The sequence below is a fragment of the Drosophila rhopaloa genome, unplaced genomic scaffold (genome assembly GCF_018152115.1).
Source record: "Drosophila rhopaloa isolate 14029-0021.01 unplaced genomic scaffold, ASM1815211v1 contig_115, whole genome shotgun sequence".
In the NCBI taxonomy this organism is placed as follows: domain Eukaryota; kingdom Metazoa; phylum Arthropoda; class Insecta; order Diptera; family Drosophilidae; genus Drosophila; species Drosophila rhopaloa.
The window spans coordinates 7,783,615-7,807,078 of record NW_025334990.1 but is presented as its reverse complement, the minus strand read 5'-3'; the positions used below and the strand labels follow the sequence as shown (position 1 = coordinate 7,807,078).

General features: G+C 45.5%; 2 protein-coding genes across 9 annotated transcripts; both read left to right on the top strand.

Moving 5' to 3' along the window:
- The first annotated feature begins 491 nt into the window (after positions 1-491).
- Positions 492-7,395, top strand: LOC108051608 (serine proteinase stubble). Of its 4 annotated transcripts, none has more exons than XM_044457723.1 (6): positions 492-1,028; positions 2,582-2,761; positions 5,051-5,593; positions 5,811-5,988; positions 6,047-6,425; positions 6,869-7,395. In XM_044457723.1, the coding sequence occupies exons 1-6, from the start codon at positions 851-853 to the stop codon at positions 7,082-7,084; spliced, it is 1,674 nt and encodes a 557-aa protein (XP_044313658.1). In that variant the 5' UTR covers positions 492-850; the 3' UTR covers positions 7,085-7,395. The 4 variants fall into 4 exon arrangements, with proteins under 4 accessions (XP_044313658.1, XP_044313662.1, XP_044313657.1 ...); XM_044457722.1 differs by lacking the exon at positions 492-1,028 and adding an exon at positions 1,962-2,492; XM_044457727.1 differs by lacking the exon at positions 5,051-5,593 and having other exon boundaries at positions 496-1,028.
- A 1,014-nt stretch (positions 7,396-8,409) lies between these two features.
- Positions 8,410-23,154, top strand: LOC108051341 (serine proteinase stubble). 5 transcript variants are annotated; one of them, XM_044457716.1, is made up of 9 exons: positions 8,410-8,500; positions 13,848-14,085; positions 17,660-17,817; positions 17,884-19,459; positions 19,851-20,288; positions 21,632-21,809; positions 21,867-22,019; positions 22,078-22,349; positions 22,413-23,154. In XM_044457716.1, exons 2-9 carry the CDS (start codon positions 13,848-13,850, stop codon positions 22,574-22,576), a joined length of 3,177 nt encoding a protein of 1,058 aa, XP_044313651.1. In that variant the 5' UTR covers positions 8,410-8,500; the 3' UTR covers positions 22,577-23,154. The 5 variants fall into 5 exon arrangements, with proteins under 5 accessions (XP_044313651.1, XP_044313654.1, XP_016988920.2 ...); XM_044457719.1 differs by having other exon boundaries at positions 8,435-8,475; XM_017133431.2 differs by lacking the exon at positions 8,410-8,500 and adding an exon at positions 9,626-9,768.
- Positions 23,155-23,464: the final 310 nt, after the last annotated feature.

The following is a 23,464-nucleotide window of genomic DNA, read 5'->3' as shown; positions in this document are numbered from 1 at the left end:
TGGCCAATAATTATTGACTGGTAATCATTGGGCCCCCGGCTCGAAAGCTTCTTTGTGCCGAAAGCAAGTGTCACGCTTGAGATAAAGTCCCCATGTTGCTGAGTGGAATTTTCCGGCTGCAATTTGTTCGGCAATTGTTGGTTTTGCTAAAACACCAATTTGTGTTTGTGAGGGAAAACGCGACTTCCTCTTTGAAATGGTGAAGGTAGAGAGGCGCGAGTGGGCAAAGAAATTGGATATTAGTCATGGAGACAACACCAGCGACAGCGGCAACATGCAATTGCCAGTTGAGCGACAAAACTCGTTGCCTTGGCCACTTTCGTTTTCAATGCGGGTCTCTCGTCGTCTTGGATTGGATTGGATTGAGCTGGCCGGGCTTTTCTCTCCGACGCTCCGCTCTTTGGTGACTATTACTCAATAGTCGGCGCTCGGCACGCTGCGTACCGCTCAGCAGTCCGTTGGCGGTGTTGATGGCATTTTGATTTTGAATTTGTCAGCCAACTGTTTATTAAGTGTTTCGACGCGACGGCACACTGTTCGCGAACTGCGGCTGCATTTGGGCGACGCGAGACCGCAGAAAACGCAGAAAACGGAGTGTGAAATATTAAAGATACGCTCTGAAATATTGCCAAAGCCGAAGCCGCGAAAAAAAAGAAGAAGGTGGAGAAAATTGTGAACTTAATTCCATTTACTGGGCCGCACTCCTCGACATTTCGGCCTGCTATGCAAACGAGGCGCGATTATTCAATCAAAAACTCGCGCCGCTACGTGAATTAAGTGAAACACAATTGCAGAAATCAGTGACAGGCGCGGCAACAACAAGTGTAAACAACAACGAAAGTATTGCAAAATGCGCTCGCCGCAGCAACTGTTGTTGCTGATGTTGCTGCTTGCAACAGTGGTCGCTGCTGCTGTTGCTGGCCACAGCAATTACAATTCGGTGTACAACGAGGTGATTCCGCCGGAGCTCAAGCAGGCCATCAATAAGGAGCTGCCCAAGGAGGCCAAGTTCTTCGATGAGCTGGACTGTGAGTATTACGCCCGAAGTTGCCCCTCCCTCTGCAGTCAAGTCGAATCGAGTTCGTTGCCTAAGTCTTTCGTTTCGCCTTACACAATTTGCATATTAGTTAACACGCCATGCTTAACCTTGATCTTCGTCAAGTTCGGCCCCAATTTCCAATCAAGGCAATTGAGAAACCCTTTTGAAAAATCAGACTTGGGCCCCGGCGAAAGTTGAGCATTCCGTTCTTGGGCAGCCAATTCATCTTGTTTAATTGGACTTTCCAAGAGAAAGAAGCGAAAGGCAATTAAGACCGAGCTTAAGGTGATTACACATTAACATAAAGGCCCAAACTGCGAGATGTAGATCCACAAAGAAAGGCCGCGTTTTTGGGCAACTGTGAATGACTATTAAAACGCTGGCCAGCCGGGCAAAATATTATAAATCAAATGCAAGCGTGTGGCGGCTGCACAAGTTCAATGGCAGCTGCTGCCTCCACGGATATATGTAATATGAGTACGGTACGAGTACGAGTACGAGAAAAGCAAAAGTGTTTCCAGATACCGATACACAGACAGGAAAATCAACTGCAATTAACTTCAATTGCACACTGGCAGTATTCGAAAGTGTTAACAGCAACCGCCGTGAGTCGGCCATTTTCCCAAAGATTATAGATTATTTGGTTTGGCCTTTTATGTAAGCAGAAACCTTGGCCAAAAAAAACCAAAACCAAAAATAAAGTCCAATTGAAGTCGAGCAAATTGATGGCTCGGCAACATGTTGCTGCTCGGTTCGCTGGCAACATCGCCGCTCTGCTCTGTTTTTATTGCGACGAAGTTGCTCTGCAAGTGAAATGGCCAACAGCGGCTTGTCTTCGGCTCTTCGGCTGCTTTTCGGCCATGGTAGCTCGGCTCTTGGCTTGGCGGCCACAAAAGCTTGGCTTAGTTCTGAGCCGATTTTCCCGACGCGCGGTCGCCTTTTCAGTTCACTCGCTCCTCGCCGACTGTGTGCGCATGCGTAAAGAAAGATAATTCCAGGGGCATATAAAAGTGAAGCGGAGATTACGATTTTCTTTTTTTCGAGCCGTCGAAACTGCGCATGCGTGAACCGCGCTCAAGAAAGCGACCGATGAAAACAAAAGTGAAATCCTTGGTGAACTAGAGGCAGGACTGCAGCTGGTCGCGATCGACTTGCAGTGACAAATCAATCATAAGCCAGAAAGCGAAAGTGCAGCTACCCCAACGAAAGTGAAAGTCCGCGTGGAGAACCCCCCTTTTCATACGTTTAGCCGCCATGTTGCCATTGCCCCCACACTCCAAGGACACCTGGCTGCGGCTGGTGATCCTGGGTGTGCTGGCGGTGAGTGCAGCGGATGGCCTGGGCTATCCCAGTGCCCAGCAGGAGCACGACATGCTCATCCTGGACGCCCTGTCCCGACGCAGTGGAACCGGATACTACGGCGAGAACAGCGTGATGGAGATGCTTTCCCGAAGTACTTAGCCCCGACCAATTTGACTTGACTCAGACAAGCCCCAACCCTCTTGATTAATCTCGTTCCCCCACCGCCCCCTGTCTTTACAGTGATACCGCAGTCGTGCCGCTTTCGTGGCCACAAGTTCGAGTGCGGCCTGTCCATCTCATGTGTCTTGGGCGGCGGCAAGCCACTGGATCTCTGCTCCGGCGGCATGATCTGGTCGTGCTGCGTGGACAAAGATCTCGACGCCGAGGAGAGTCCGCATGCCGCCCCGGTCAACAACACAAGTGAGTATCGCCCCCCTTCCAAGTGCATACCCCATTCCGATTCCCCAAAAACAAGACAAACAGTTGATTCTGAAAGACATTTCGCCTCCTGCTTTCCCCGCGCCATTCCCTCCAATTGTAAATTGCTGCGCTTCGAGTTATGCAACTCGGTTTCGTATAATAGAGCAATAAATTAGCTTGCATTTCGAAAATGACAACAAATTGCTCTGCGCACAAGTACACAAAGTATGCCTTTGGGCTTAGTCCGGGGTAACTCAGCTAAATAGCAACAAACCTGGTTTTCCAAATGGATAATACATTGGTGATAGCTGCAGAGAGTTTGGTACTCTTCTAGGCCTTGGAAACTAGGCTTTCTTTAGTAGTCAAAATATTTATTTCATTTTAGGGGATAGGATAACTGCCATGGTCTAAAAAAGCTTTGGATGTTTTTTATAAGAATTCTTTAACTAACCATAATTCAAACTGTTTTTATCTGCAAAGAATGATTATCTAAAACAAAGGCTATAAACTTATAACGTTATAAGTGTATAAACATTTCTTTCATATTCAAACTTTGTATTTATTTATTTTAAAAAGCAACAAAGTTGTTAAGATCAGTTTTTTCATTGTACTCCAAAATGTTTGATATTTTGACTGTTATTTTTTAATGGAACCCCATTTTGCATGATCCGAATAGAGTTTCACCATATAAGCTTAAAAAATTATAAGAAAAATTTAAAACAACAAACTCCTGCATTGATGTTGATGAAGGATACTCCGATTTTTTATACCTTGCTACAGAATTTACTCAAAGTTTTCACAAAAAGGGCGGAAGTACAAAGCAGAATTTGAATTATATCTTCCGATCTTTTAGTAACCTTTAAGAATGGAGTTTTTAATGAATAAGCTTTTTTCTTGATGACCTAGTGACCTACAACATAATTAGATTTTAGACACTCAGTGCTTTTTATATGGGAAAGTCTAAACACCAGTCCCAAAATGTGGGAAATTTTCATTCGGGAATTGAAAATTAAGGCAAAACTAGATAATTCATAATATATTCAGTAAATAAAATCATCCATTTTTTGTTAGCATTCACATACTTTGAATTAACATTAGATGATGTTATTATATTCGCTAATATTACCTATTCTCTATTCTTATTTATTTTTGAACGTTTCCTTCATACGTTCACATTCCTAAAACCAACTTGAACGAGTACCCGCTGGTTTATGGATCAATTGGTTTGCCATCAAGTGCATTGGTTATATCGTAATCGCAGTGGATGCAATTACCAATTCGGCAATAAGTGCAGCAAGAAGACCTACGAGAAGAGGCAGAGCCACTTACTATATATTATGCCACACACGCATGACTATGGCCAACGAAGTTTTGTTTATTTGGCTACTGTGAGTTGCTGTTTTCCTTCTTCAGCTGTTCCGCAGCTATTTTGTTGTGCTCTGTTTAATTTTCTAGATTTCTGCCTTCTTTTTTCGAATGCGCACGTTACAAACATAAAAGCAACCTGAACAATAACAAAGCATTACAACATGTTATGAATAATTCTTAGTGGAAAATTTTGTTTTCCACCGCCTCTCTCTCTTTCTGCCCCTTTTATTTCGGACTCACATCAATCTCGTCTTCAACCTTTTCTTTTACCGCAATTTAACTTAATTTTGAGAGTTTTTTCCCCCACTTTTCGGTTAAACATTTCCTCAAAGCCCACAAAGAAGCGGGTTCTGCGTGCTTTCTTTGGTAGTTCATGTGTAAAGTTTTCCCAAGACATCTGGCGACAATGATAAAGCCGAAAACCAGAGTCAACGTCAACCCCGAAATGGGCAAAACTCACTTGCGGAAATAAACGAAGGTGAACGTTTTCGCATTTAAAAGTGAAATTTTTGGTTTTCTTTCTTTGTTTCAATTCGGCACCCTCAATCCCCACCGCCCCCACCCCTTTTCGAGGGTTTTATTATTTTGTTTGCTTTCAAATGTGGGAAAAATCACAGCGTTAAAGTTACGGCATAGCCGAGCTCCTCGAAAGTGTTAATCAAGTCATGACGCCGTTCTGTGTCTCCCCCGAAATGGCTTTCGTATTGGTTTGAATTACGTGCGAAACGCCCAGTCTTTGTTTTAATGACATGACTGACCAGTCTGGAGCCTGACATAATCGCGATCGTGTCTGGGGACTCACTTTTTATTATGATTGCACGTCAGTTTTTTGTTTGGGGGAAAGTCTGACACCGACTTCAAGGGTGACCCCTGGGAGTTGGTGGTCAGATCATCATCCTGTATCACGATTCTCACACACAGGCGACATAATACACTTGCATGACATATACCCCGACCTGTCGACGAACGCCAACAAGCCGCAGCACCACCTGCACCACCACAGTGGCAACGGCCTGTCGGCGGCCTCATCCACCTCGTCCACGGCGTCCTCCTCCTCGGCACGACCGGCTTACCCCAGCAGCTACTACGGCACCAAGCGACCATCCTTGTACAGCAGCGGTTCCAATCCCTATAAGCCAGGATCCAGCCGCCCATCCTCCTCCTCCTCCTCCTCCTCGTCCTCCTCATCCAGCCTGAACAGCTGGGAGCACGAGGGTGGAGGCGGCCACTTGGGCAACATCAATGGGATCACCAACCACCTGGACAGCTTCTTCGATGCCGAATCCACGCCGCCGTTGGACTCGGCCGGCGCACCACCACCACCATCGCCCCATGAGCCACTGCCCAACGCCCAGGCCTTCGCGGTGGGCAATGTCCTGGATCTCAATGCTGGCGAGGCGGCGGATGAGTACCAGAGTGGCGGCGGCGGGGGCTACCACGATGCCAGCTATCGTCCAGTGCCGGGTACAAAGCAATCTCAAAACACTCTCTGTTCTCTGGCACCACTGCAACGGGTTTTCCTTTAAGCTGCACCACACAACCACACAACCACTCACCCACTCTGTCACCGCTCACACTGTTGTTCTCTTAGATTCTGTAGATCTTTTCTATACTTTGGTGGACTTTTAAGGGTACCTATGAGATTAACCTTCCTATAACATATCCCATTCTTTATTCCCAGGCTGCGGTGAGGTCTACACCCGATCCAATCGCATTGTGGGAGGCCATTCCACCGGCTTTGGATCCCATCCCTGGCAGGTGGCACTGATCAAGAGTGGATTCCTCACCAGGAAGCTCAGCTGCGGTGGTGCCCTGATCTCCAATCGATGGGTGGTCACAGCCGCCCATTGTGTGGCCACGTAAGTGTTAAAAGTACTAAGAGAATTTTAAAGATAGTAATAATATCTTTGAATACAGCACCACCAACTCCAACATGAAGATCCGCTTGGGCGAGTGGGATGTTCGTGGCCAGGAGGAGCGGCTGAATCACGAGGAGTACGGAATTGAGCGAAAGGAGGTGCATCCCCACTACAATCCCGCCGACTTCAAAAACGACGTGGCCCTGATCCGTTTGGATAGGAATGTGGTCTATAAGCAGCACATCATACCCGTCTGTCTGCCGCCTTCGTCCACGAAGTTGACGGGCAAGATGGCCACCGTGGCGGGCTGGGGGCGAACCCGACATGGCCAGAGCACAGTGCCTTCCGTGCTGCAGGAGGTGGACGTGGAGGTGATCTCCAACGATCGCTGCCAACGATGGTTCCGCGCGGCAGGACGTCGCGAGGCTATCCATGATGTGAGTGCATGTAACATACATTTATAAATAGCTAAAGTTACCGTCTTAAAATTTTTTTTAAAAAAATTTTTGTATTGGTTGGTCTGCTTCAAGGCTTAACCTGCAAGTACACATTTTAATCTTGTCGCTGTTTTGTATGGAATGGCTGCATTCGGACAAAATAGTATTTCTAAGCTATATTTTAGTTGGTTTACAAGTAATTATTATTATCTTTTTCTTGCCCCGAATCTAAAAAATATTAAATTAAAAGTTGTCCCTATTTCTGATAACAGTCAAATGAAAAAACACAATAACATGATCATTGGGGGTTTGGAGAAGACTATATATTTAACTAGCAACCAAATGGTATAATTTAATTGATATTGCGCCTATAATAGGTGCATCATTTTGTTTAAAGAAACAAATATAGAAATAATGATTTATATTTATTTTTTTGCTTCCAGGTCTTTCTGTGCGCGGGATACAAGGATGGCGGGCGGGATTCCTGTCAGGGCGACAGCGGCGGGCCGCTCACGCTGACCATGGACGGACGAAAGACGCTGATCGGACTCGTCTCCTGGGGCATTGGTTGTGGGCGGGAGCACCTGCCCGGCGTGTACACCAACATCCAGCGCTTCGTGCCCTGGATCAACAAGGTGATGGCCAACGACAACGCGTAGGAGCCACTGCACCAGTGAATTTACAACCGGAAGACTGCAGTCACCGCTCGAGGAGTCCTGCAGTCGTGTGCGTCCGCTGCGGAGATGAGGAGGTGCATCCCGTCAGCCAGGCCATGTGATTCCTCTACGACTCGGGGTTGCTAGTGTGTAAGACCAAGGCCTTTGGGGCCTTGTATTTATTTTGACCATATTCCACGTCCTAGGGATCCCTTCGCCTTCATTCGTTTCTCATTGCATTCCACGCATTCGATTTAAGTTTTCGATATTTATTATACACTGCTCGAAGAAAGATTCCTACATTTGAAATCCACTTTCACGTACAATTATATTTATAACTTTAATTATGTTTTAAAATACAAATAAAAAGTATTAAAAATTAATCAAGGTTGTTTTTATTTCATGGGTATTTTCTTTTATACTTAAAAAATGGCCTAATGGCGTAAAACATTACCTTGTGAAAGCAAATTTCGTAGTTATACACTTCTTAAAGTTACTTGAAACTATAATCAGTAAATCAGTAAATTAAGTTCAATTAATCAGTAAAATAATTTTTAAATTATTTATTTGTATCCTGAAAGATTATTATGCCCCCTGTTCTTAATTATTAAGGGTTTTATTGTATTTGAATTCGACCTTATAAAGTAACAATAGCAGCATGAATTGGTTTATCACAAAAACCCTTTGGCATCTTTACATTACGCCTAATTGCAGGCAATACTTTTTGTTATGGGAACTCTACACGAATTTTACATTTACATTGGACATTCTACACCTTTTAAATTGTGATTAAAAATACATAGCATACTTTTCGCCAGCAGCTCAGCCCTGACACTAAATAAATGATTTGAAAATAGATAGGAATCTGTATTTATCTTGTTAGGCAAATAAAAAACAGGGGCAGCAAACATCAGTCAGAAAGGCACAAAAGACACGAACAACAAACAGTGATATCTTCGGGAGTCGAGATAAGCGGGAAGGTCCAAACTGTTGAGTAACTGGGTCCATGCAACAGGTGCCACATGCGGCGCATGAGCTGAATTTCTAATGAGCCCAACTTCCGCTACTGCCTGGCTGGCCAATATCTCCGCTGGGCATCATGTGGATTGCGGGGCAATCAAAATTCAATAATATAATCAAGAGGGGAAGAGACAGAGACGAAGTGGCTAATGAAGGAGCTTATCAGCTGCTCTCTCCGCGATCACATCTCTACGCTCTTAGCATCCACATTGGCATCCACTTCTTCGGGCACTGCCAATTGGCCTGGCCAAAGAACAGGGGATCGCTCCGGCTTCCAGTCCCCAGTGCCCAGTCAGTCGCTGTGGAGCAGCGCCAGTGTCAAGGTCTCTCGAGTTCAAGGAACGGCCAAAGACACGCGTCATCGTCATCGCCAAGTCAGTCAGTGGTGGATGGTTAATTGTGCGTTTTGTTTTGTTTGCTTTCGATTCATTAAACAAAGATGTTGTGAGACGCGTTTTGTGTGATTTATAATTGGGTTTTCTTGGCAGTTAAATGGCTTTTTCATCTGGCCTAATGATGTGTTTATACGTGTTTTGTGGTGGTGTCTTTATAATTTACAATGCGAATAAAAATTACTCCAAAACGAGTGCGCTTCTTAAAGCTAGAAAGTGCTTTTCTTGAGAATTTAAGCAAATATGTTAGTGATAGATACAAATATTACCCAGCTGAAAGTGTCTTTCTTCACAGAATCATTCCGGCTTAAAAGTTCTTTCTCAGAAGTTTCTGAGGCAAATGTCCAAAAATAAAGGAAGTCACCATGCAATTCTTATCAGCCAACAGGTTTGCCTGTTAGGTCCAGCATAATAACGATTGACTTTCTTAACCTGACGACGTGCATAAATTAAAAGACAAACAAACGGCGGCCCTCGAACTCATACTCACACGGGTGACAAAGAATGGCAAGCGGCAGCAAAAACAAACTCATTTGCACCACAAAATATTAAAAGAAAAAGCCAGCCTGTCTCTACATGTGTGTGTGTGTGTGTGTTGCCCGCTCTGTTGTCTTCTGCTTCTTGCTATTTTAATGTGAAAGCGCTGTTAGCCCCAAACCTCAACCCCCTCCCCCCGCCAAACACCTTTTGCCGCCAATCAGCTGTGAGCCGCCCCAAGAAAAAGAAGAAAAAAAAGAGAGAGGTGGCCAAAAGAGAGAGATGGTTCATTTGAATAAGAAACAGAAACAGAAACAGCGCCTAGCTTTTGGCCGTTCTCGCTGTTGGCCTTAATGGAAACCGTTATGCGCGTAGCGCAGTCAACGTCGACTGCACGCATGCGCACATGTTGGTGGTTTTGGCTTTGCCTTTGCTTTTGCTTTTGCTTGTTTTTCTTTGCCTTTGGCTTTGAGCCGGAGCGAGCGAGAGAGCGAGCTTAGCTTACTTACCAATTTCGCCTTACCAAGTTCTTCGGCTCTGCCGGCGTGGCCAAATCTCAGTCGCAGCGGGCAGAGGCAGCGGCAGAGGCATCGCAGCAGCGACTTCACCTGGCTCACCTGGTTTGTGGATCTTTTGTGCGAGCTCCACTCCGCAGACGTGCGCAACTTGTCGCGCTCTTAACTTGGTCTTCTGCTCGTCTTCCGTATTCCGTATTCCCTCTTCCGCGTGTGTGTGTGTGAGTGCGGGGCCTAAACGATTGTGTTTGTGAAATAATTGGCCTGACCCAAAAGTCCCGAGGCAAGTTCAAGTGCAAGAATACAAACCGATAGGAAACAAATTTCGGGAACTAAGATTTTCCCAGCCGGCCTAACAGTGCTTTGTGTGATTTTTTTCTATAAAACAAAAGGTAGAATTCCGGAAAAAGGCCAAGAGCCAGTGTCAAACAAAAGAGGCAAAAGTGAAGAAACTCATAAAACGAAGCGGCCACAAAGAGTTAAGAGTTATAATAACACTCATATGGTAACAGCAAATTAAAAGAAATGACCCAAAATAGCTGGCCGCAGTGAACCGAGCCGCGACGTCAACTGAACTGGCAGCCAAACGCAAGTAAATGCAAAAGATCCGAGACTTAGATACGCATCCGCCAGATATGCCGGGCTTTTGTGCCCAAAGTGGCTGTGCACTTTCTACCGCGTACAAGTCAATTAAGCGCCAACTCACTACGGCCACAGATACAGATACAGATTGAGATACAGATACCGAGATACCGAGATACAGAGCAGCCGATAGATGCGCATAACTGCAACTAACTGCACCAGCAGAAGGCAGCCGCAAAACAAGAGCAACAAGTTCAAGCGCCGCAAACACGGCCAAAGCTTAAAAACGAGTCCAAAGCAAAAGTCGCCGTCCGCCCGGCTCCTCCTGTAAATTTATTGAAATTCCTGTAAAATGCAGGCGAGCCAAGGCGGCTTGCCACAAGAGTTGGCAACAGCAGCAGCGGCAACAGCGGCAGCGGCAGCTTACTATAGTACAAGTGTTTCAATTGCGCTGCGACTGCCGACTGCTTCTGCTTCTACTTCTGCTGGGGCAACTTTGCTGCTGGGAAAAGGCAAGAGCAGAACTTTGCCTTCTCCAGCTTCCCCTGCCAATGTTTTCGCCTCCTCTGCACCTTGGCAAACGATTTTTGCTTTTCGGTTTAAAGAACTGGTCTGATAGTGGTTATGCCAATGCGCAGGCGAGGGTATGCCGGGTTAAATGGAACAGTGAACAGCAGGCTAAGGCAGTCTAAATTTGATTAGGGATATTTTTATAAAACTTTAAGTGCCTTGTTGGCCAAGTGACACTTTTAAGCTGTTCTTCTTGCTTAACTAAAGGATAATTGTGGGGTTTTACTCTTTTACAACTTTTGGTGTCGAAAAGAGAAATTTATTTAGGTAATTAAGTTTATCTGGGATTGTCCCAAGGATACCGCAGTTAATTTCATTGGCATTTCAGTGTTATATTAAAAGAGCGTATTTAAGACCAACGTTTTACCAAAGACAATGAGCATTTGAACTTGGCTTGATGGAAGAGCACATTTATAATCCAAACACTAAATGCGTTTTAAAAAAATATTTTTCCTACCTTAAAAAAGCATTTCCACAGTGTTTCTATGATTATAATGTTGTTTAGTGAATACTTTTCACAGATTTATTACACAATTATACATATTAATTAATACAATACAAAATAATAATATGCCAAATTAAGTAACACAATTTTAAACCTATCTGAGTCACCAATCGAATCTCTAATCCTTTTCAACTAAATGACTCACTAACTGATTCACTCATTAGGTTGACCATTAATGTAAATTTGTCAACTGAAAATGTTTTGAAATGAGTACCAATAGGTCGACTACATCCCAATCACACACCAGCTCTTCCTTATTGTTTGAGACCTGCCAGTCCGCCTGTCTTTGGTCTAAAACGCACTCGACAGCAGGGAGGGATGGAGGGGGAGGGGGGAAAGGGGCCAGGCACGTTTGTCTTGCGGCCACAGATGATCTGGCAGTAGGATGCCTGTTGCGTTATTTGCATTTCACGTTCTGGGGCCGCTCTGGTTTATACAGGTTTGTCGGGGCAGATCTCCTGCCAGGCCGACGATGATGGGATGATAGGATGAGGGGCTGCGTAGAGTAGCATAAAATGGCTTGTCGTAATTATTGTAATTTGCATTCGGCATTTGCAATTGAGAAATTGCCGTTGATGGTTGCATTGAACCTGCAGTCGCAGCTGCCGAAACAATTAGCCGGCCCTCAGCGACAGGCGATGCGCACGCCTGCCCATCAAGTTTGTGCCCAGAGTCTTTCGTTTTCAGCTAATGAACTGGGGATGCCTTGGCCACCAGTTGGGGGACCAGTAGCCCAGAGCTACCAAACCGCTGAGCCATGGCAGCCCGCAGCTGAGTGGACACAATACCAAAAAAAAAAAAAAAAGTAAAATATAACGCACACACAAAATTTCTCCGAGCTCCGTTTTTGGTAAGCAGAAATGAAAGCAGCGCCAAGCGAGACGCACTTCTTATTTGATTACACTAGAAACGTAGCCGATGTGTATGTGGTTTCTTTTGACGAACTAGCCGTTCCACGGCAAATGGCATAATTCTTTTGTTCAGCATTTGAAATTACAAGCTGCTGCTGCTGGCATTTCACTTTTCCTTTAAGTAAATACTAAAAAAAAAAGCCACAAAGAAATTCGTTGGCTTTCGCTTTTACTCAGGGCAAACCCAGCTGCAAAATGTATTTTTAATAACAAACAAAACAAATTGTAATTTCACTTTTAACGAGCAAATGAAATTGTCACTTGTATCGAGTCGCAAAGTGGAAATTACTTAATTGCCCATAAAGCGAGCTGGAGTTGGTGTTGGAGCTGGAGGGACAGCCCCGGCGTTGGAAATCAAAATCATGCAAATCATCCGCTGCTTCTGACCCAGATCCGGCCCAGATCTCGCTCTTCCCAGGCATTCTGGTTATCGCTCAGAAATTCATGTTAATTTGCACACACAGCCAACAGCCAACGCCAACACAATTATACAGATACGCATACCGATATGGTCTGAACGTGACCCAAATACACAAATAGCTGGCCAACATTTTTGAGGCTGCGAAAAGCCAAACAATCGTGGAACTGGACTTGAGATCGTGTGTAGTACTAGTCAATGATTATTTCGATTTTCGATTCCAGTGTTTAATTGAGGTAATCCGCCTGCTAGCTGGTATGTTTTATGGCTTCCGGTCTTAATTACGGATTCTTGATACGGATTTAGCATTCGGGCTTAATTAAAGCCATTTACTAAGCTGCGGTCCAAGTTCCTCTGAGCCCGGTTCCCCGGTTCAACGACCGTATTACGCAACGCACAGAACAGCCGCTAACAATGAGAGTTACTCTGCCCCTTCCCTCGGCAAACGCAGCTAATTTCTCAACGCTGCAGAATCGTGACTGAAAGAAAGACCAAGCCATGCCATGCCATGCCATGCCGATCCAAACCAAACAGAACCGAGCTGAGGAGAACGTTCGATCAATGAATGTGTTGTCACCGCAAGATGCCTCCGGGCATGGGCATAAGTATGCGACTCGCCTTGTCATCGGATCCCGGAGCAGGTCCAGTTAACTCCAGCCAACTCATCATCATCATTCGCTGTCGCCAGTTATTGGTTCGCTTTCTTTGATTGCTCCGGTTTATGTCATCATTTCTGTACATTTTCTAGCGATGAACTTTCTTTGCCAGATCGAACTCCGGCTCAATTAGGCGTGTGTTGAACTTCAAGACGGTCGTCGATGAGAACCAGTTGGTTAGGTGGCCCTGGGAATGGGAACCTGGGGTTAAATGCATTTCCGTACGGTTATATAAACGGTGGACAGATTATACAATCAGTTAAACGATTCCCGTTTGGGTCGCTTTCTATGCACACACTTTTGCTTTCCATTTGGGGCATTTTGGGCATGACTAAACCGGGCAATACAGCATATTACACATACGCCCTGGGTGCCTCGGCAAATTTAGCTTCGCTCGGTTTCTGTTTCTGTTTCTGTGTGTGTTTTGTTTCATTTTTTACCCGTTTTTGCATATGCAAGTCACCGGAGACAGACTTTCACCTACTTGAGTCAGCATTGGTGTATTGCTTCTACGCACTTGTTGCTTCCTCTGTTTCGCCCGCTTCTTTTCCTTGTGGTTGTTGTTGCTGTTGTTGGGCCGTGCCCATCAGCTTGGGTGTAGAAAAAAAAACATGGATAAGTTTAGTGATCAATTTGAATAGGGCCGTAAAAAACGTTTCACATTTTATATGACTCACCTGGAGGGCAGAAGACTCACCAACTTGTATGCTCTTTTTGCAGATGGATGCACAACACACGGATACAGACACCTACACGTACACAGCAGCCAGGGCGGTAGAAGCCACAGATCTGAACCCCAAAAAAAATAGATCATCAGCGATAATTCCGGTCAAGATGCCACGCCCCAGCCTCGTCTTCAGCCTCCTCACACTGGGCAGCCTGCTGTTGCTGCTGCTGCTGCTGCCCACGACGATAGACGCCAGTCCCGTCTTCGTGGATAATCCCAGTTTAGCACAGTGTAAGTACCCGAAGTCCCCACTCTCACTTCACTTATTGAATCATCGGCCCAATCAAGTTTACGGGTGTCAAGTCATTGACGCTCTCACTTAGCTGGAATTACTCAGCGCGAAGCGATTCGGCTGCAGATGCAGATACCGATCCCATCAGGCCTTTTCTTCTACATTGTTTCCCAAGAACTCCAGCACTTTCTCTCACGTAGACAATTAAAGTTTTTGTTTTTTTGGGAAGGCACAGTCAGTAGAGCATCCAAAGTGATTACAATGAAATTAAACCCAGATCCCAAGTAGCCCCACCTTCAACCAGAAGCTAAAAGAAACTTTAAAAAATATAATAAGCACGTTCGGAATGAAGTAATAAGTATGAGATGGGAACTCTGGCATATCCAAAACATCTTAAAAGCCAAGTTTAAAAAGAAAATGTCATATTTTGTATTTTTTGATAGCCGCAAAATACACTTAAAAGTACAAAATTGGTTTTAAAAGACATCTTCATGGCATTAAAACTTTAGCAAGCTTTCCCTTAACGAATTTTTTAGTATTCTCCAAAAGAATATGCTAACAAATTTATTATTAAATTTATGTCTCGTTTTGAAGATATAAAGATAAAGAGATTAATTAAGATTTAAAAAGAAGAATAATAATTAAGGCTGAACTATTTGTTAGTTAGAGTTTCTAATAACAATTATTGCAACTCAAAAATAAATTGAAAAAGGCTTCACAAGATTTTTTATAATGGCTTACTTTTTTTAAGAATTAGCCATAAATATTAAATCTGTGGTAGATAAATAATTGGACTAACTTAAATCATAAAATCATAAAAAAATTTGTTTAATAGTCACTTCTTGAGCTATTTTCTTTATGCTTAAAAAATTATAGTTAAAGATAAAGTTCCTTTTCAACATAAACAGCAGCTGGCAGCATTAAACTTTATTGCCAAAAAGACGAGAGCTCGGCAGCAGAAAACAAAAGACTTAAGCGACGAACTCGCAGGCAGTGAGACCAAATTGAGAACAGAAACAGCGACAGAGCCAGAGCATTTCTAATGAAAGTAATCAAAATTAATGACAACAGAGACAGGCGTTGCCGGGAACGAAGATTAATTGGGTCACAGCCATTAAGAATCAAATTTATACGCTATTAGCACTTCCTCTGTGGCCGCACACAGCTGCCAATTTGTCTGCCGAAAGACAACAAAGCGCAGCCTTTGAGCGAAGCCAGCGGAGAGATGAAAATAAAACTACGAAACTTTCATATAAACCGAGGCTGGCCTGGCCAAAGAGCCAAACTGGCCAAACGTCAGCGAGCAAAAGCAATTGAGGTCAGCCATCAAAGAATGTTGCCATAAAATAAGCAACCGCCGCCGCCAGTCGGGCCAGTCCGACTTGGACACTTGGACGCGGACCGGGAATCGGAATTGGAATTGGTATCGGAATCATACTCGGACTCGGACTGGCACTCGCACTCTGGCCAAGAAAGCGTGTGCCGGCGAGCATTTCATGTTTACGACTGGACCGCAGCGGCAACAAAGAAAATATAAATAATATGGATACACACTGGCAGACAGACAACCGGAGGCGGGAAGAGGTGGCTGCAGAAAGCGGAAAGTAAATTTGATGGCAAGTGAAAGGGAAATAAGGCAAACAAACCCGGAGATCGAACCGAACCCTCGGTTCTCGCTTCTCGCTGCTCGGTTCTTGGCTCATGGCTCTTGGCTGACGGTGACCCACTTAATCGGTGCGCCACTCACCACAATCGGGCCACGAAAATGTGGTGCCGCATTCGCATGCCAAAAACGAATTTCCTACATTGCAATGCGGGCCTCACCAAGTTCCATTCTGGCTGTTTGGTAGGCCAGGCGAGTGGCTAGCGAAACATATGCTAAGCTGTTGACCCAAAAAGCCACAAAACGAAATGCAAACAGAAACAGAACCGCTGCCGACTCTCGGCCACGATCTATGGAACGTGACAATGTCTCGGGCTGAATTCACTTTACGATGGATTGATTTTGACTTTCGGCTCCGCTGCCCGCAAGTTCGTGCCTTGAGTCATCTGTTTTTGGGCCGCCTTTTGAGGCATTGAAACTGGAAAATGGCCAGGAGAGCTCAGGCCAAAATGTCGTGTTAATTGCATAAGAAATGCGCGACACTTTAGCCGTAAAGTTCAATAAACGCAAAACACCAAAAAGTCAGTTGGCAATATTTATTTGGATACACTATAAAAGGGTGGGAGTATCAATGTATAGGGTTTGATTTAAATGCAAAGTATGTGAAATGTTTTTATTTTCATGACATGTTTTAATTTCTAACTACTTGTAATTGTGCTGGCACAAACTTAACTTAAAACTTATATTTTAATTCGTATCACAGCTTAAAAAGCATAACAAAATTGTATGTAGTTGAGTATCTGCACTTCTTATCCAAATCGTTGGGATTTCAAATGCATTATATAATTATTATGAGCTCATATACTAAATGTTCCCCATTAAATAAAATCACCTTAACGAACTTTTTTAAATCATATCTGGAAAGGTTAGTGAAAATACTTTTTTTTTATTTTGAAGATAAACTTTTTACTTGTTTCTATTATTTTTTACGCTTTACTTTTAATAGTATTCAAAATGTATACAGCATCTGTTATCCTACTAGAATGAAGCAGTTAACAGTTCATAAAATCCTAAATGAAAGTCATTTTCGAAATTCGCACCTCCCATAATGCTTTCCAAAAAGGTATTTAAGAAATCGCCTTGGTCAAACGGCGTCCGAATTGTTTTCTTAACATTTAGCAGCAAAAATCAAGCAAAGTGGCTTATTTATGTGCGAGTATTTTAAGCGCTTAGCCCGAAATGCCACGGCCAGCTTGTTAAGTAAATTTATGGCCAAAAAGGGGGAATCAGGACCGCCAACTGGGCTTTCTTCGGGGGCTCATGCTGTTCGAAGTTCCCTCGTCCCTGGCCGCGATTTGTCAGAGCCCCGAAACACCAATAACTCTTGGCCCCGTGCTGCTGCCTGTAATTATATAAGTTCAAAGCTCGGGCTCTCGGATAATTCTCGGCTCGATTACACAATGACGATGATGATGACGATGCTGGCGGTTCTTGGAGAAGCGGCAGCCGCAGAAAAGCAGAAATCATAAATAAATAACAATAATGCGGATGGGCTACTGTTGCCTCATCGGGCGGTCTTATGTGTATGTTTTGGCCGGGTGATGATGACGCCCTTCAGCGATCTGGCGGCTTTTATGGGTTCTCCTCGTGCTGGGCTTTGGCTTTGGGTTCATGTTCATGTTCGTATTCGTATTCGTATAAGTGTTCGTGTTCGTTTGTTGCCACTTCATTTTCACTTGTGTTAACTGTTTGCCTAACGGTAAAGGCCTGGCTCAAATTGGCGTACAAATTCGAAGGCGTTAATCGCCGCGGCAAACGGAAATGGTGTGGAGCAGTCGATTTGAGTCGGTGGAACCAGAATGGGAATCTTATTTGCTTTGTCCCCCCATCACCACCATCATCATCATTATAATCGTTATTCTGTTTTACCATTATGCTGATTGTTCTGGTAATTATCTTGCCATTGACAGTCCAATCTGGTCGAAATATTCGTCATCTGCCCTGCATCGTTCGCAAATCGGGACGGTCGGGAGTCTGCATGTTTGCCATTGATTGCATCAAGCAGAATGGCACGCATCTGGGAACCTGCATCGATCGCTTCTACTTTGGCTCGTGCTGTGCGATGAAGGTGAGTTATCAGCCATCCTGAATCTCCGCCAGATGCCACTAATTCCCCTTTTCTGTTTTCCCCCAGGAGGAAGCCCCGCTCTTTGCGCCGGAAATCAACGACAACAGCATCGACCAGAACACCATTTCCCACTTTGCGCACGAGTCCACCACGCTGCCCACCAGCGCCCTCTTCAAGCTAACCACCGAAAGCAGTCTCTCGAGTGATAGCACCCACCAGCACACCACCAATGAGCTGCTCAAGAACGTCACCCAGTCGTACCTGAGCACCGCCAAGCCGGCACCTGTTCGCACCACCAGCAACAGTTCGCTCATAACCACACGCCGCCCACCGCTGGCCCACACCACCCACAAGAACTCGCACTTTGTGGTGCGCACCACTCTGAAATCCGCTGTGGTGCCGACAACGACGACGCTGACGCCAACCATTAAGCCGCCACGCCGTCGCACCACCACTGCCAAACCGGTGCTAACCACGGCACCGATTGTGGTGGAGCAGCGCATTGAAACCACCACGGTGCCTACGAAGTTTGTGACTTTCCAAATTGTGGAGACCACGACGCCGACGGTGACCGATCCCACCCACCTGCAGGAGACCACGACAACCACCAGCACCAGGCGACACACAAGGCCTACGGGGAGTAGCTCAGTGGCCAGTAGGACAACCAGTAAAACAACAACCACTAGCCCCACCACCACAACAACAACATCAACAACAACAGAAGCACGCGCCACAACAACAACAAGCACAAAAGCAGCTGTGACCACCCCACGTCCAACACCACCACTGCGAACCACCACGCCAAAGCCACACAAAACACATTCGAGCCGGAGGCCAGCGCCTGCGAAAAAGCCAGCGAGTACAACAACAACCACTGCCAGTGGATCACAGTCCACTAGGAAGCCGGCTGATAGTGTGGCGAGTAGCAGCACCACTGCAAATGCCACCACAGCCACCACCTTGCCAGCTCGCAAGCCAGTCATTCAGACGAGCAGCAGCAGTAGCAGCACCACTAGTTCAACATCAACAACAACCACCGTGTTCAAGGACGAACTGATTAGGAACCGCACCACAACAAGGCTGCCAGAGCGCACCACCCAGGCGCCGCGACCCAAGCCAAAACCCACCGGGGAAATTGTAAAGGTGCCCGCTCTGCTGGCTGAGCCAACAACAACCACCGGAACAACGGCAGGATCCAGCAGCAGTAGTCCTTCAAAGACGCCAGCCAGTAGCACCACTCCCTTGGTGACCAAAAAGAAACCGAACACCACCACTGCAGCACCTACATCGACTACAACAACAACAACCACAACGCCAAAACCCACTCGGAGATCCACAACAAAAGCTCCAACAACAACCACCACTAAGGCAACAACAACTACTACAAAGGCAACAACAACCTCCACCACTTCGACAACAACCACCACAACAGCAAAGCCTCTGCTCACCACCGAGGCACCCACAGTAGCACCCCTAACAACAACCACCAAAAAGACCGGACTGATCACCTGGACAGATGTAGAGGCCGAGCCACCGACCAATGCCAGCATTTCCAACGATTGGCAACCTGCACCACCTTCAAATTGGGTGCCACTCGCCACCCAAACACCTGAGGCGGCGAACCAAACATCGGCAAGCACAGGTAAGTCTTGCACCACTCAAAGAAAATATGTTAAGGAACCAACTTTGCTTACTCAAGATTAATTTATTTTCCACATACATATGTAAATTATCAAATTATTATATATATTTGAAATAATCCTTCCATAAATTATTATAAAGCACACCTGAAAAAAATGTTTCTTAAACACGATTATTACTTTTAAAAATTTTACTTTATATTACTACTATATTTCTACCTTAACATGATCTTACGTTTTTATTTATTTTTTAATTTGGATCAAAAATGTATTTTGAATACGAAATTGTTGATAAAACAATGTTAACTCAATCTAGATGCAGTCTATTGTCTGACATATATTTTCATAGTGTTTTGATGGCCAAACTAATGCCAGTTTTTCACTCCTTTACAGCACCACCCAGCGCCACCGACAAAGTGGTCATCTCGGTGGCCACCAGCGTTAGTGAGGTGGAGACTCATGGACCGGGCAAGCCGCACAAGACCACAAAGCCGTCGAAGCCGTCGAAACCTTCCAGCACCGCCAAGCCCACCACAACAAAAACAACCACTGCGGCGACAACCACAGTGAAAACCACAGAGGCACCAGCGAGCAGCATAGAATTAGCCTCATCTACATCATCTTACACGGATCTCAGCAGTGAGGTGGCAGCCAGCAGCAGCAGCAGTAGTAGTAGTAGCAGCACCACTAGCACCACCACCAGCAGCCCAACAACCACAGCTGAAACCACCGATTATAGCGGCGAAGAACCGAACACAACGACCATCGAGGCTACAGGCAGCACCACCGTGGCACCCGCCAATGCATTGGAGGGCGTCGATTACAAGGAAGGTGAGTGCCGAGAAAACCCGTTTCCTGCGGGGAGAAATCTATTAATACCCTCGTGGCTGACTTTGGCCATAAGACAAAGCCAACGTGCGTGGCCATTAAATTCAATTTGAAGGCTAAACGCTGGCCTTGGGCCCGCATCGGGCTGAAGACCACGAAGCGGAGACATCTTCCGAGATGCTGTCCTGGGCCAGCTCATAAATGGTTACACCGGGAGAAAGTACAACTAAATCTGTTATCGGGCTTTCTTTAAACATTTCAAGGAAATAACAGAAGAATTGGTTATGGGTGTCACGATTTCCTGTGAACATAATGCCATAAAAATCAATTCAAAACTTAGCTGCCGCTATAAAGAAAGATCAGAGTCGCTTCTATCGACATTTTTTAAGTAAAGTAATCATGTAATGTGGAACTGTTTGGTATTACAAAATATTAAAAAATTTTATGATAAATAGTTTTTTCAAATTGCTAGTTATGCTATATTATGTAATTATTATAACTTAAACTAAACTATAAACAAACTATTCTTGACATCCTCAGTATAATTTGCATACAATTTCGACCTAAGTTCAATCGCTTTAATTTAATTGGTTTTAAAGCTCTTCGGTGAAAGTGTTAGTTAAAATGACGAGATCAACAGCACTGCCGTACTCATGAAAGTGCCTTCTAATAACTTAAATTGCATGATTTGATCTTTCACTTATAGTTGTTTTAAAAATGTTAGAAGTTACTGTGATATTTTTCGCCGTGCAAGAACACTCCTAAGCTGGACTTTTGCTAGACGCAGTCCGCAACAATTTTTACAGCAATCATTTACAATAATGACTGCATCTGCATCGAGTATGGGATCGCGTCGGTCATTGTGCCGCCTGGGTCACGTTGCCGGTCGTCTGCCAAAGCTCTCCAAAAACGAGCCAATCCGCACCCTGTTCCTGCACCCTGCTCCCTGTTCCCTGTTCCCTGTTCCCTGCAGCCCGTTGACCGATTTGCGGCGGCGAGAGCAATCTTGATGCACGAATCGAAACGAGTCGCGGGTTGTCTCGGCTCGGCTCGGTTCGGTTTGGTTTCGTTTGGTTTGGGCCAAGGCAAGACAAGTTGCTGGCCATAAAGTAGGCCGTTGACTGCCTGAGCCTGCCTTGCGGCTGGCCAAAGTCAAGGACTGGGCTGCTGCGCCTCCTTGGCCAAAGCACATTACATTTGGGCCGAAATGACTGAGTGCCAGTCGGAGTGATTAAAATGTTTAAGACCCTGGCGGGCCCATTACCTTAATTGTGACCTGGCGCAGGCCCATTAACCAAGATCCCACTCTGTATTCTGTATTCTGTATTCTATATTCTATATTCCAGTCTGCGGTCGTCGCATGTTCCCCGAGCCCCGGATCGTTGGAGGAGCTAATGCCGCCTTCGGACGCTGGCCCTGGCAGATCTCGCTGCGCCAGTGGCGCACCTCCACCTATCTGCACAAGTGCGGAGCGGCCCTGCTGAACGAGAATTGGGCAATTACCGCGGCCCATTGCGTGGACAAGTGAGTGGCCTTAGTGGCTTTTCCTTGAATCCCTGTTCTCATAAGTGTGATTTTCAGCGTGCCACCCTCTGACCTGCTGCTGCGCCTGGGCGAATACGACCTGGCCGAGGAGGAGGAGCCCTATGGCTACCAGGAGCGACGTGTCCAGATCGTCGCCTCGCATCCGCAGTTCGATCCTCGCACCTTCGAGTACGACCTGGCCCTGCTGAGGTGAGCTATGGCCTGTCCTGGAGAGGATTAACCAATAAAGAGTTTCGTTCCCCTCCAGATTCTACGAGCCAGTGGTCTTCCAGCCCAACATCATTCCCGTTTGCGTGCCCGACAACGATGAGAACTTCATTGGACAGACGGCCTTCGTCACCGGCTGGGGTCGCCTGTACGAGGACGGACCGCTGCCCAGCGTGCTCCAGGAGGTGGCCGTGCCCGTGATCAACAACACCATCTGCGAGTCTATGTACCGCTCGGCGGGCTACATCGAGCACATACCGCACATATTCATATGCGCCGGCTGGAAGAAGGGCGGCTACGACTCCTGCGAAGGTGAGTGATGGCCAGAGGTCGGGAAAGGGACCTCCTGTTAACGCCTCTGTCTTTTGTTCCCAGGCGATTCCGGTGGCCCGATGGTGCTGCAAAGGGAGGCGGACAAGCGATTCCAGCTGGGTGGCGTCATCTCGTGGGGCATCGGGTGTGCGGAGGCCAACCAGCCGGGTGTGTACACCCGCATCTCGGAGTTCCGGGACTGGATCAACCAGATCCTGCAGTTCTAGAGCCCGTCCTGGCCAGATCCTTAGTGAATGCCTAGCACGTCTTCCCCACAACGGCATCGGAATCCAACTCAAACTCGGACTCGTGCTCCGGTTATGAAGAGAGATCGGCGGATCAGATCGGACATAACCCGAGCAACGATTCCAGTTGCCACCATTTACCTCCACCTGCCCGCACAGCAACCACTGAACCAGAAACTGATAGCACTTCCATTGTCATAATCGTAATCTTACACTTAGCGTTGCCTAGCCTAGCCTAGCCTAGCCCTAAAACTAGTTAGTGAATGTGATTAACCAGAGGTCACTGTTGCAGTCACGGCTCATGTAACGTATTAATCGATTGGACTCCTAATTTATTCCCATTTGCTGTACATAATTTTCTAAATTATTGCATAACATTTACACTTAGCTTTAGTCCTAAACAATATTAATTTAGGGGACTCGACGGCGGTTGGGTCCCTCGGTAGGGCATATTATCACGTAAGTCGCTTCTACCCGAATCGATCCATGCGGCAGAAGCTATTGTAATTTTATTTTATAACTTACTGTAATTATTTATTTATAGCAGCTCATGCACGACAAAATTAATTCAATTAAAATGTTTAAAACAAACAAACTAAAGTGCGTTTATACTTAATTTATTTGTCAAATCTGCTTTTATTTAACAGCTCTTTAAATCAATGAAGTAATCAAATTAACCTTTTAAATTAAACTACAAAAGGCCAGCATTATCCTGATCGCAATAAGAATTAGCTTAGAAAAGTAATCGTACACCATAAACCTGATTAAAATGCCTTATAATTTCAATTTTAAATTGCATACGAATCAGTGCCTCGAAGTTTGGACACAAACAAACTAAACATTTATTGTTGGGCATATAAATGAGCAAAG

Coding starts and splice junctions, on each gene's coding strand:
- LOC108051608 (XM_044457722.1), top strand. CDS start 2,294: ATGTTGCCATTGCCCCCACACTCCAAGGACACCTGGCTGCGGCTGGTG. Junction 2,493..2,581: donor GATGGAGATGCTTTCCCGAA/GTACTTAGCCCC, acceptor CTGTCTTTACAG/TGATACCGCAGTCGTGCCGC. Junction 5,594..5,810: donor CAGCTATCGTCCAGTGCCGG/GTACAAAGCAAT, acceptor CTTTATTCCCAG/GCTGCGGTGAGGTCTACACC.
- LOC108051341 (XM_044457716.1), top strand. CDS start 13,848: ATGGATGCACAACACACGGATACAGACACCTACACGTACACAGCAGCC. Junction 22,020..22,077: donor TACGACCTGGCCCTGCTGAG/GTGAGCTATGGC, acceptor GTTCCCCTCCAG/ATTCTACGAGCCAGTGGTCT. Junction 22,350..22,412: donor CGGCTACGACTCCTGCGAAG/GTGAGTGATGGC, acceptor TTTTGTTCCCAG/GCGATTCCGGTGGCCCGATG.